This window comes from Pyxicephalus adspersus, chromosome 2 (genome assembly GCF_032062135.1).
Source record: "Pyxicephalus adspersus chromosome 2, UCB_Pads_2.0, whole genome shotgun sequence".
NCBI classification, from domain to species: domain Eukaryota; kingdom Metazoa; phylum Chordata; class Amphibia; order Anura; family Pyxicephalidae; genus Pyxicephalus; species Pyxicephalus adspersus.
In genome coordinates, this window is record NC_092859.1 from 154,194,302 (window position 1) to 154,205,987 (window position 11,686).

General features: G+C 38.6%; 1 protein-coding gene across 1 annotated transcript in view; it reads left to right on the top strand.

Annotated features, from left to right (window-relative positions):
• The first annotated feature begins 1,857 nt into the window (after positions 1-1,857).
• The window catches only part of LOC140322226 (pyroglutamylated RF-amide peptide receptor-like), a 91,902-nt gene continuing 82,073 nt past the window's right edge, over positions 1,858-11,686 (top strand). The window contains exon 1 of the mRNA XM_072398817.1: positions 1,858-2,480. Coding sequence (XP_072254918.1) covers positions 2,138-2,480 — 343 coding nt within the window. The 5' untranslated portion in view covers positions 1,858-2,137. The remainder of the gene's footprint in view (positions 2,481-11,686) is intronic.

An 11,686-nucleotide genomic window follows, 5' to 3' on the forward strand; every position in this document is an offset into this window, starting at 1 on the left:
TTTAAAGGCATGGGAATGTTTGTTTTGGAAGATGTTCAAGTGGTGGGAAGACAGTTAAGGGTATCATGATCCTTCTGGAATCAATGAGGAATAGGAAGCCAGTGGTTGATTCAGACTACCAGATTCTACCTATAACTGGAATATCGTTTTGGGCAGACTGACTCTTTAAACCCCAACTTTTAGGCTTGCTTTAGATGGAGTAGAGGAAAGGAGCCCCAGTGAGTATTATGATGGGAATTCTTTTTACCAAGGACACAAACAACAACTTTTTAGCTCTCTGAAGACAGATCTCGAGCAGATTTTAAACTCTGATCCTCCTGAAATACCCATTGTAGTTGGCAATGAGCAGTAGTGATGGGCGAATCTGCCCAGGTCTGAAAAACATTCCACCAAACCTGGTCAATCATGAATTATTTTCACCTTTTCATCCGCTTGGTTTAGTAGGTAAAAACTAACATTGCTGGGATACACAACAGGCAACATGTCCATGGGTTGTCAGGGGTAAATCTTCTGCCTGAACCCTAAAGTCAATCTTTATTAACATCAGAGATCTCCGTTGCTTACTTATTCACTTGATCATCTTCCAAATTTGCAGTCTTCCTCCATCTTGGTTGGCCCTGACATGATGAATGGACGCATGTGCAGGAGCTCATTTATCTCGCCAAAGTTGTACATTGCACATATCAGTGTATATTCTAAAGAAGATTATGAATACACAATTATAATTCTTTGTAGGGTGCAGGATGTCCCTTCTGGAAAGAAATCCTTCCATTCACTTGTTGGTTACCAGCTTTGAACGTGCACTTAAAGAACACAATGGGCAGGATTTTTCTACATAGAAAGCAATGAACCCCATATGTTCCAGTTGAACCTATGATGGGATCAAAACTTGTCCAGAGCCGAAAAATGATTTAAAAAAATGATAATAATTATCCACATTGCTCTATAGCAGCCAGATGAGAACCACGCTTAAAAGAAGTTGCCTTGGTTTTCTATAGCATACCCATTTCACTTTTTATCCATTGTTGCATCCAGGTGTGGCTTATCTCCTGTATTCTCATTGCAGGGGCTCTATGGTATCTATACATATATGAATATTTCATGGTATTTTACACAGGGGGAGTTGCTAATTGTCACAACCATGGACCGTACCTGCATAATGTGTGCTGAACCAGGTATTTGTAGTCCCCATTTGAAACCCATGTGCACAGCTGGGGGACAGGAACATAGGGTTGTTATATTTTAACATGCATTGCAATAAAGACCTTCAGGGCAGGGTCACCAGGTATTATTTTAATGCAAGCTACTAATTTAGAATTTCTGAAAAGCATATGCAAATAAATTTGATTCCTTCTGTACTCCAGCTCCAGTTTTCCCCAAAGCATTCAATGTGACGTTCCTATGCTGGTAAAGGTTTAATGTTATATAGGGAAGCCTGCTTGAATCAATCACATTCATATGAGCGGATGAATGACAGGGATAGGACTGGCACCCAGGGAATATTTTAGACAATTAATGTATTTCAGCTCTTTCATCTGCTTCCCTGCTCTTCCTCTAATTTTTGCATTCCGAAAATTACTGAGCAGAAAGTAGACAAGACCTCTGGTCACATAAAAGAGGTTTTTAATCATAGGCTTGCAGTCAGCAAATAGAAGACTATTGTATATATAAGCAACAATGCTGCAACCAGACGCTCATTCTTCTGCAAGCCAGCGCAGCAACACAGACACTCTTTGGCTGCTGCAAGGCATTAAGAGGATGGAGAAGGAGGGGAAATCACAATTCCCTGTTCTGAGAAGGAGGAGGGAAACATAAGTAACATTGCCCTGTAGGAAGGAGAGACATGAAATCCATCACTCTTTGGAAAGCACTGTAAAAAACTATGCGCTATGCCATACCAATGGAACAGCTGTATAAAAAAAGTGCCTTCTTCATGGACCACTTAAAGCAGCTGGCATGTGATGGATTGTTGGCTGGATATATCCCATTACTATGCCATTTAAACTTTTGAAGTCTTCCCTGCTGTACACCTGGATTGTGGTCACATGGATTGTGGACCAGCCATGTGAGACTGGCTGGATGAGTCAATGGACTTGTGGCATTGTTCAGAACAGTCTTGGCCAAGAAGTTCAGCACCATGGACAGAAGACTCAACATCACTCCAGAAGCCTTCAACCAACTCCTAAAGGAGCACAATATGAGCAGAATGGAGTTTATTGCAGCTTATGGACTCAAGCCCTTGGTTTACATCCCAGAGTTACCCCTCAATGCCAAGATTATCTTTCTGGTTCTGTACATTATTATCTTCATTTTAGCTTTGTTTGGCAATAGCCTGGTGGTTTATATCATTATCAGGAAGAAGGCGATGAGAACAGCCACCAATATCTTTATTTGCTCTTTGGCTTGCAGTGACTTGTTGGTAACTTTCTTTTGCATCCCTTTTACTTTGCTGCAGAATATTTCATCTGAGTGGTTGGGAGGTAAGATGTGTTTTTTTTACCTTTATCTGCACAAATGTTTGCAATGGATTTGCATACTGTTTATTAGCCAACAAGTGAGGAGTTGGAGGACAAAGGTCCTATGTAAAACTGGTTAGTGGGTAAGTAATGGCAGAGGGGATTTTAGCAAATGCATCGTATTTGATTAAACAAAAGTGGACCAGGCTAACAGGACTGGAAAAAAAAAATATTAGCTAAGTGGACAGATCAAATGAAATGCCTGCACCCTTATTATATATAAATGGGTGTCATGATCTAGCAATGTGGCTTTCAACTTTAAGCCTATTGTTGTTGGTGAGTTTGGCTGTGCACTAGGCTGTAAATGAGCATTTGTAATGGTTTACTGATTTAATTTAGGAAAAATAACAACTCTTGGAACTAAAATGTAAAAAAGTAATCTTCATGTCTTCTCAAAACTTTGCAAGTTGCATTTGCATTCCTGTTGTTGTGTCTGGAGCACCCTGGTATACAATAGCACCTCCGCTACCAATATTTGCTGACTCCGAGGCATTTATTAAGAACGCCTCTTCCGTGGAAGTTTGGATCAAGCAATAGTTTATCAGATCTTCAAACTTCAAAGTGAATTTTACATTTATTTTCACTTTTAGTGTCAATATTAAATTAGGTTGTTATCTGGAAAATGAGTTGGGAGATTGCTACTGGATCCCTATGTTGTATCTTATGTTATGACATGATTATGCTTACAGAAAATGTAACAAGAACCTGGTGTTGGATTGGTTAAACTTGCACTCAATATATTGCAATCTGAGCATCATCATCATCTCTGCATGTCTTTTCCTTTTCCACATCAACACAATGTATAGACATAGACACAATGTAAACCTTGGGGGGTGGGGGTGGAATGCAGTTCCAATATTAGACCTGTTACTTAAGATTCTTCCCTTATCTTAGGAGGGAATGTGTATATATGTGGAACAATGAGTGATAATCAATAAGCTATAACATGATTTCCTTTTGGAGGCTTAAAATAACTGGTAAAAATCAATGCAAAATTAAGGAGATTTAGATGCATGACATATAAAAATGTCACAGAGGCAAAGGAACGTGTTTAGATTATGCATTTCCACAATGTTCCTTCTAGATCTTCTAACATGGGATGACCTGACTTTATAATTACTAAAGAAAGACCAGAATATAAAACACAATGGGATGAATGTGTAAAGCACACCATGGGATGAATGCATAAGCTTCTGCAGAACCTCTCCATGATGATGCCAGGAGCCAGATATACTGTACATGATATATGGATACAGGGGCTCTGCAATATCAAGGGAGATATTGCCATTCCTTGTACAGAGAATGGTTAATAATGTCCGAGCTCACAGATCCATATTATCTGCTTTCATCCCCTTCATTACATTTTAGTTAATAGCACATTCAGCAAATTGGAACAAGGTGACTAAGTCAGCAGAGCACCAAAGTGTCATTCATGGAGCCCAATGAGCCATTACTTTTTAACATCTAATGGCTTACAAAGTTTATTTTATATAGACAAGCTCAGCACATTCCATCACAGAATATAATACCAGCACACCTCTATCAAGGGTAATGGATTTTATGGCTTCATCTAACCTGAAATAACATTTTGGCGAATTCCATGGTCTAAAAAGTAGAAATAGCTCAGTTACTGCACATTATTTCTATTTGAATTGTGTTCATAATATGTTAATAAAATGTATTTACCACCAGGTAAATGTCAAAGTTCATTGATCTTATACCATACCTCATTCAATTGTTTAATACCTTACCCATTTATTATATATTATGGGTGTTTATATTATGATTTTTCTTATATGGATGAGCAACACAACTATGGCAAATCCTCACCAAACTCAATGACCCAGCTTGATCCATTGATCTAACAATTGCATGCAAGTATGACTGCTTTGTTCAAGTTTGCATTAGGAATTCAGTTGCACTTGTTGTGTCTACAATTTTCCAGCTGTAATTATTATGATCCCCCAGCATGCTTTGTGACAATTATCTGTAGTGAAACAATAGGTACCATTTATGGTTTGTATCCCAGGTTCGGACCATTAAATACCTTTAAATGCAATTGTTTCTGGTACTGACTTAGGGGTTGTCCACAGTAGCGCATTGGTGCATTGGCTTGCCAATCATTGTTAAAGGCAGCACCATACATACCTTACCCATGTGCTACAGCCCAACATTGGACAATGTAAAGCGTGGCTTTTAAAAATTGCAACATGCAGCACATTTGCCTACATAAATGGGCTGCCTGGACCCAATCAACACGCAGCTTTGATATAAATGAAACCTTAATGCGTAGGACTGCATGTTCTTTTCATTTATTGGACACAACTCCACCTGAAGGTATATTTTGGTGAATCTATGGATCACTGCACATCAGTACTCCTTGTACTCTCTTTGTGCCGTTTAATTGCCTTAATAAGTGATTATTGTATAAGTGCCAATTTGTCATGGTAGACCAACTGATTGTGATAAATATTCCCATTTTAATTTGAATGATTCAGACTGCTCCAGTTAATTTTGCAGCAATTGCTCAATAATAATCAGACTTTATCCAAGATATTATTGGTATAAGTAGCACAATCATATCCACTTCATAGTGGATCATAGTCACTCCAAGCGCTCATGCAATGCAAGCAATATGCTCATGCAAGGCTGTCTGTCTACATTTCTTCCCCTTGCCTTAATATTTATTTTCCTCCCTGTCTTCCAAAGGGGAACATTTATCTCCAACTCATTGACTTTCTTTCCCTCTGTCCATCATCTTATCGGTGTCTGTACAGGGGATGTTCTTGGTCAAAGGAATCCTTGACATTGCACTCTATGGAGTCTTCTGCTGATTTGGTATTCACTCCGCTTCTGGGAATCATCTCTCCTACATCTGTAACAATTAATCGGTTGAAGAAATCCTTGATGGTTGTAACTGATTGCTCAATGTTGCGGTTGTATCTGACCATGCAGCAATTGTTCCTGACTAGTGAAGATTCTTGTCACTTGTGTAGCATGTCAGACTCACTATTTGTTAATAGTTAAGAAGAATTTTCTGCTTGTGCAAAAAGGATTGGAAAATCCATATGTGGCGGAGCCATTAGTTACAGTTAACTGGCTGATTAAATTTCCTAAATCATTATCTGGCTTATTAAAAGACAGCTGTACACAAAAAGCCTGTTCAGAGTATTGGAGTGTGTTAATGCAGAAAAAACAACATGCATTATTTATACATTGACCTATGTCATGCTAAGAAAGTCTATTCATTTTAGCTGTCAATGCATGGCAGCATGCAAATAAATTACACTTGCAATATTTTAGGTATCACAATACATTGCAAAATGCATGCATGTATTTACAGCTGTGCATTGTTCTGCACTACTATAGCATGGGGGTGTTTTACTCGCATATGTGGGGTTGGGGTGCCATTGTAGGTGAATACTTACACAGTGTAATGGTGTAAGTGGACCCTAAAATGATAAGCTTTTTAGGTAATATAGATGGATATCAAGCTGTTGGTCCGGTGTTTCCCAACCAGGGTTCCATGAGTAATTTGTGCCTCTCAGGTCATACTAAGTGACCCCAATTATATTTTTGGCTATAATTAAGGGTGACATTCTTCCCAATGGCCAGCAATGTAATTCTTCCTAATGACCACCACACTAATATACAGTGAGCTGTGGATATAGAGATTATAGAACGAGTTCCCTGAAGACCAGAACGTTATTTCAAATGGTTCCCCTTGATAAAACAGTTGAGAAACACTGTGTTAGGCAAATTCATCTTAAATCTACTTTTTCATTTCATGTCCTTTTAGAGCAGCCATTCTCAACCTGGGTTCCTCCAGAGGTTGCCAGGGGTCCTTGATTTGTGGCTAATTGACCTCCCATTTTGATGGTCCTGCCTACTTTCAGGGCCATTGCCACTTGGCATAAGCATCTGCAGGACACCAAAGAATTCTTTAGCTGTAAGGGTGGCATCCAGACCAGCAGCATTTATCCCATTGATTACCAATGTAGGGGCATTGATGCACGTTGGTTTTAGCAGGGGCTCCCTGAGACCTAAAAATTAGGCTGCTTTACAGTTCCACCATAGGCTCATGCCAGTATTAACAATGCAGACCCCCCACATAGAGCACAAGCAAATCACTCCGTTACTGATCATCTCAGATTTTCTGATTACACAAATACGAGTTAGTGAACTCTTGTAATAGGTTTGCATCAATTTGAGGTGTATTGAATCGGGAAGGCACAGAGATAATCAGGAGTAGAGTGATTTGTACTTATTGGAGTGGGTTGTTGAAGGATTTGTGTGTAGTTTTAGCTCAATTGTATCTGCAGACAAATAAAGAGAGAAATTCCGGCATCTGCTCCCGCAACATCAACATTGGAGCCATATAAGACTATACTGCCCTTATGTAGTCCCAGATATCACAGATTGGAAACAGCGCGTACTTTAAGGTGAATCCTATCCATCCCAATCCATGTACTTCTAGAAACTTAATTAGAGAAGGCTGAATACAATCTACTGGGATCCCTGATATACAATCTCATATTTACAACTCTGGCCTGGAGATGTGCTGTCTATTCTTAACTTAACCAACAACAAAGCACCGTGAAATGTTACTTACACACAGCTAACGGCTTTCATTGATTTTCATTTCTCTGAAGAGATGAAAGATAAAACCTGGTAGCTTTTTGTACTGCGTTGAACTTTTTGTTATCATTGCATGGATCTTTGCACTGCTATATGAAATGCTCCAGTTTGTGTGATCTTCAAGGCATCCATAATACGAAATACAAGAATGACGACCATTTACTGAATTCACATCTTAATGATAATAGTGTTCAGCTGTCAAATGGCCCATACCCATGCAGGGTAATAGAATAATCTTTTATTCCATTCTGCTCATAAGTGCCATGAATGCGCACAATTTTTCTTAGATGTTGCTAAATACGGGCACTTTATTTACACTTTATTCACTTTATTTATTCCTCTTTTGTCACATATGAAATGAAAATTTAGTCATCTCCAGGCCCAACAAGAATCAGATACAAGTGTATGTATCCCCTCTTTATCCTTTCAGGGCATATTGGTCAACTTGAGAACTCTACAGGGCCCAGACACTGCCAGAGGACCCTCCAAAAGCAGAGCAATTTTGTGCGTTCAGGTGCATTGATTTAAGCTGTCCATTAGGAATGAATGGGCTGTAACACACCATTGCCTTGGAAATCGGGTCCTACTGCATTTTTGCAATCTACGACAATACATATGTGAGTCCCCAATATTAGACCCCAGTATGGTTACCAGTGACCACCATAATAACTCCCAGCATTGGTGTCAAGGATTTCAATATTACCCTCAGCTTTGGTGTTAGAGACTGCAACAATTCCCTTAGTATTGCTGTCAGTTGCAGTATTACCTTCCTCCCCCACTCAACATTGGTGGCCAGGGCAGTATTTGTAACCCCATTGCTTCTTTCTTCCTTCCTTCCTCATCTGGTCACGGTTTTACTTGTAGGGTCAGGTGGAGATAACTTTGTCTTACAGTACTGTGTCTACTGCAGTTCCAGGGGCTGAATCACTCTCTGCAGTTCCGGGCCTAACAGATGTTGGATCCGGTTTAGAATATAAATGGCCAAGTGATGGTTAGAGATTGTCCATATCCCACCTCTACATAAATTGCAGCAATCAGCCTAACCTATATACTTTTATTTTAGTTTTTTTATTGAGGTCACAAGGTGCAAAAAATAATCCACAGCAACCAACCAGGTTTTACTTTATTGTTGCTGGATCTAAATTCTGGTTACTTTGAGCATCTATACTTTGCTCTTTCCATAAATTAAAAATAGTTCTTCTGGTATATAGAGGGCTTCCAGAATGATCTGTAATAAACCCTACAGAATGGGCTTGATTTCAAGGCTGAAGAGGATACACTTTCATCAGTTATACTAGGTGATCCAGCAAACCAGGAATGGATCTGGTCCAGAATTCAAAACATTTGCTAGCAAATTACTTTCATAAAATCCATTCCAGGTTTGCTTGATCACCCAGCTTCACTTATGAAAGTATATCCTTCCCAGCCTTGCTTTAAGAGCTTTAATAAACCAGGCCCAATGCATCTACTCTATACAGTCAGAAGCTTGGTTTAATAAATACTGTAGTCCATCAAGGTAAATCTAATTGATACTAGTGTTGGTGTTCGAATTCAGGTTGTCCTTATATTCAACCTGAATGTGGCTGTTCAAAATCAGATAGACCCGACCTGAAAAACATTTGACTTTGCAAATTTGTGTGTAAAAAATGTTTGTACCTATGTGTTAACATACTTTAATGTTAAAGTATTTATTGAATGTGTGTGATTTGTGTAACTAACTTTTTTTTACAGGTTATCTCACAATGACAGGATGATTCCCACAGCTGCATCCATTCTGAGCACAGCCGTGGGAATCCTCCTGTCAGCGTGGGATCCCCGGGCACTAGAGGTTAAATGAGAACACGTCTCCCCATTCATCACCTCTAGTGCTCTGTGAATAGAGAATCTCCATCCAAGAACACACACTATAGTTACACTAGGGCTGCAAGAGCAATCAGGGGAGCGGAGGTGTCAGCTCCACTCCTGTGATTGCTCTTGCAGTTCTACACAGTCCCGAAAAATAACCCGAATTTTCCCCCCATTGACTTTAATGGTGTTCGGATTCCACGTTGGATCACCCGAACAATATCCCTCTATTTGACTGAAAAGCTGTCGAACTGAATAGTGAGATATTCGACCAACACTATTTCAACCAACATCATTCACAGGGAAGCAAAAAAAGGTCCACTTTAAATTTAAATCCTAAAATGAAAGTAGAAATGGGGTTTCTCTCTTTATCTCCCTGGATTGTGATATGCAGGTTTGGGATTTTCTCCCCTATAGATTTTAGAACATTAAATTATAGTAGAAAATACAAAGACAGGTTTTACAGGCCAAATTTTCAAGAATAATTATTATGTTTTGATTTCACAATTCATATGTAATTAAAGGACAATTAAAGTACATGGCCCATTGTATCATCATGGGATGGAGTTTGCCAAGTTATACAGAGAATCAGCTAGCATTTTAGGTAAACCGGTGTAGTCTGTTATACCCGACGCGTTTCACCACTTCCTCAGGAGTGTGCAGTAACGACTTTACAGTTTGTATTCAGAGAATATAAAGTGTACTTCGTGGTGGTTGGCAGAAATAAGATCAGTTTAGGCTAGTATAATACTTGTATTTGGCCTTAAATAAAAAGGAATTAATGGAAGAGAGATTTTAAATGCTTGTTGTCATTAAATATATTCTTCTGGTAAGTTTGCGGTCATTCGCATTATTTTTGATATATCCTCCTTTGATAGATTATATCATGTAGGTATGAGCTCCCAATGAGGAGTTTCCAGGGCACTGGGGAATGAGGAGAATGTTCTCAGTTTCCATTTGAGACAGAGTGATGTGGAGAAGTCTGACAGAAGCACAACTAGTGGAAAATCTGGACAAATATGATTAATTGAAAACTCAATTTGCTTTGTAAGCATTTTAGAACTCCAGTTGAACTCTATTGAATTTTTCTTTATAGTTCATTCTGTCCATGGGATGGCGCTTTTGCAGTAAAATTTAAGTTGCTTCCCGCTTGTGCTGCTTGTGGCCCTCTCCTTCTGCTTTACTAGAGCCATGGCAGACGTCTTACTGTACCACTGGTATGACTGAGGACATCATCCCCCCCAAGCCTATGAGTCTTACACTGTATGGGATGTGATGAGCCCCATTCACAACCTGGAGAGTCTGGCAGCTATGGTGGCTGCAGGAATAAATCTTTCTCCAAATGCACCATTCCCTTGCTTAGCCCTTCTCAACCTTTGTAAAAACCCCTAAAACATTTGGCAAGTCCCAAGAAACCCCTGCTAAAAATTAATAAACATTCAATTGGGGGTAACTAGAAAAATCCTCCTAAACTGATGGCCATTGGAAAAATTCCCTTCTATAGTTGTGGCTGGAATATCACTTTTATAAACAAAACATCTAGAGAGTTATGCAGCTGGCTCTATCAAGTGGTGTTGGCACCAAGACTATGCAGGAATCATCAAATCTCTTTGAAGAACCCCAGCAACCTCTGGAGGAGCCCCGGGATTCTATGGAACCCTCCATGAGATTGGCTGTCCTGGATAGAATAAATTAATAATAATGAAATGGGGGATTTTAGCCAGAGTTCAGCATTAATGGTATTAAAATCTATTTCCTAATTTCAATAGGCAGCCAACTATGATTTATAAAACTGATAAAAGTTGCATTTCCCTTGACTGTAGCTATTCTAAAATTCTTCTGTTCATAACCAGAATTCCCAAAATCATTGTCCTTGTTTTGTTGCAACTGACTATTGCCTATCCTGGGAGCTTGCATGAGGTTTACAGTAAAAGTAAACCCAAATCACTAAAATCTCATATTATATTTACCATAGTAAAAGTAATTTTGTATATGCGCAGCTTTCATGAAAATATTACGGGCTGGTGCGGTCCTGTTCTTGTAAAGAATGACAAATGTTTCCTAAATGTTCTCCTGCAGGGTCACCCAGACACACAAGCTTGGAGAATGCTTACTATAGGAAATCACTCACGGCTAGGTAGGATTAAGGTTTAGGGACATATGAAATGCGACTGTATGGCGCTCAGCATGATAATCAGTGGTTTATCTCTATATCTACATAAGAGGTATAGATAAAATCTAAATGTTTTAATTTAAAAATACATTTCTTCCTAGAATTGAATATATTATACCATATGAACAATTATTTTCTGACCTCTTGGATTTATCTGTCCCATAGTTTTGTGAACATTAATTACCATTCATATTTCTCTTATAATATTATAATCACTCCTGTTATTCCTCCACCAGCTGGGATATCATCAAGTTAAACATATCGAGGGGAGATTAGAAGGTATTGTGGTGAAAATAGGATCATCCCTGATATTGTTATAATAAAATGATCTTTATAGTTAGAGGTTAATTGACTTTATTTATAGACTTTATGGAGGACTTTCATATGAATCAAAGTTATTTAACCTTTTGCACAAATTAATGATTTTGATATATATAGAACATGGCAATTCTTATTATTTACCTTTAAGTATATTTAGGTGCAGTATATATATATATATATATATATATATATA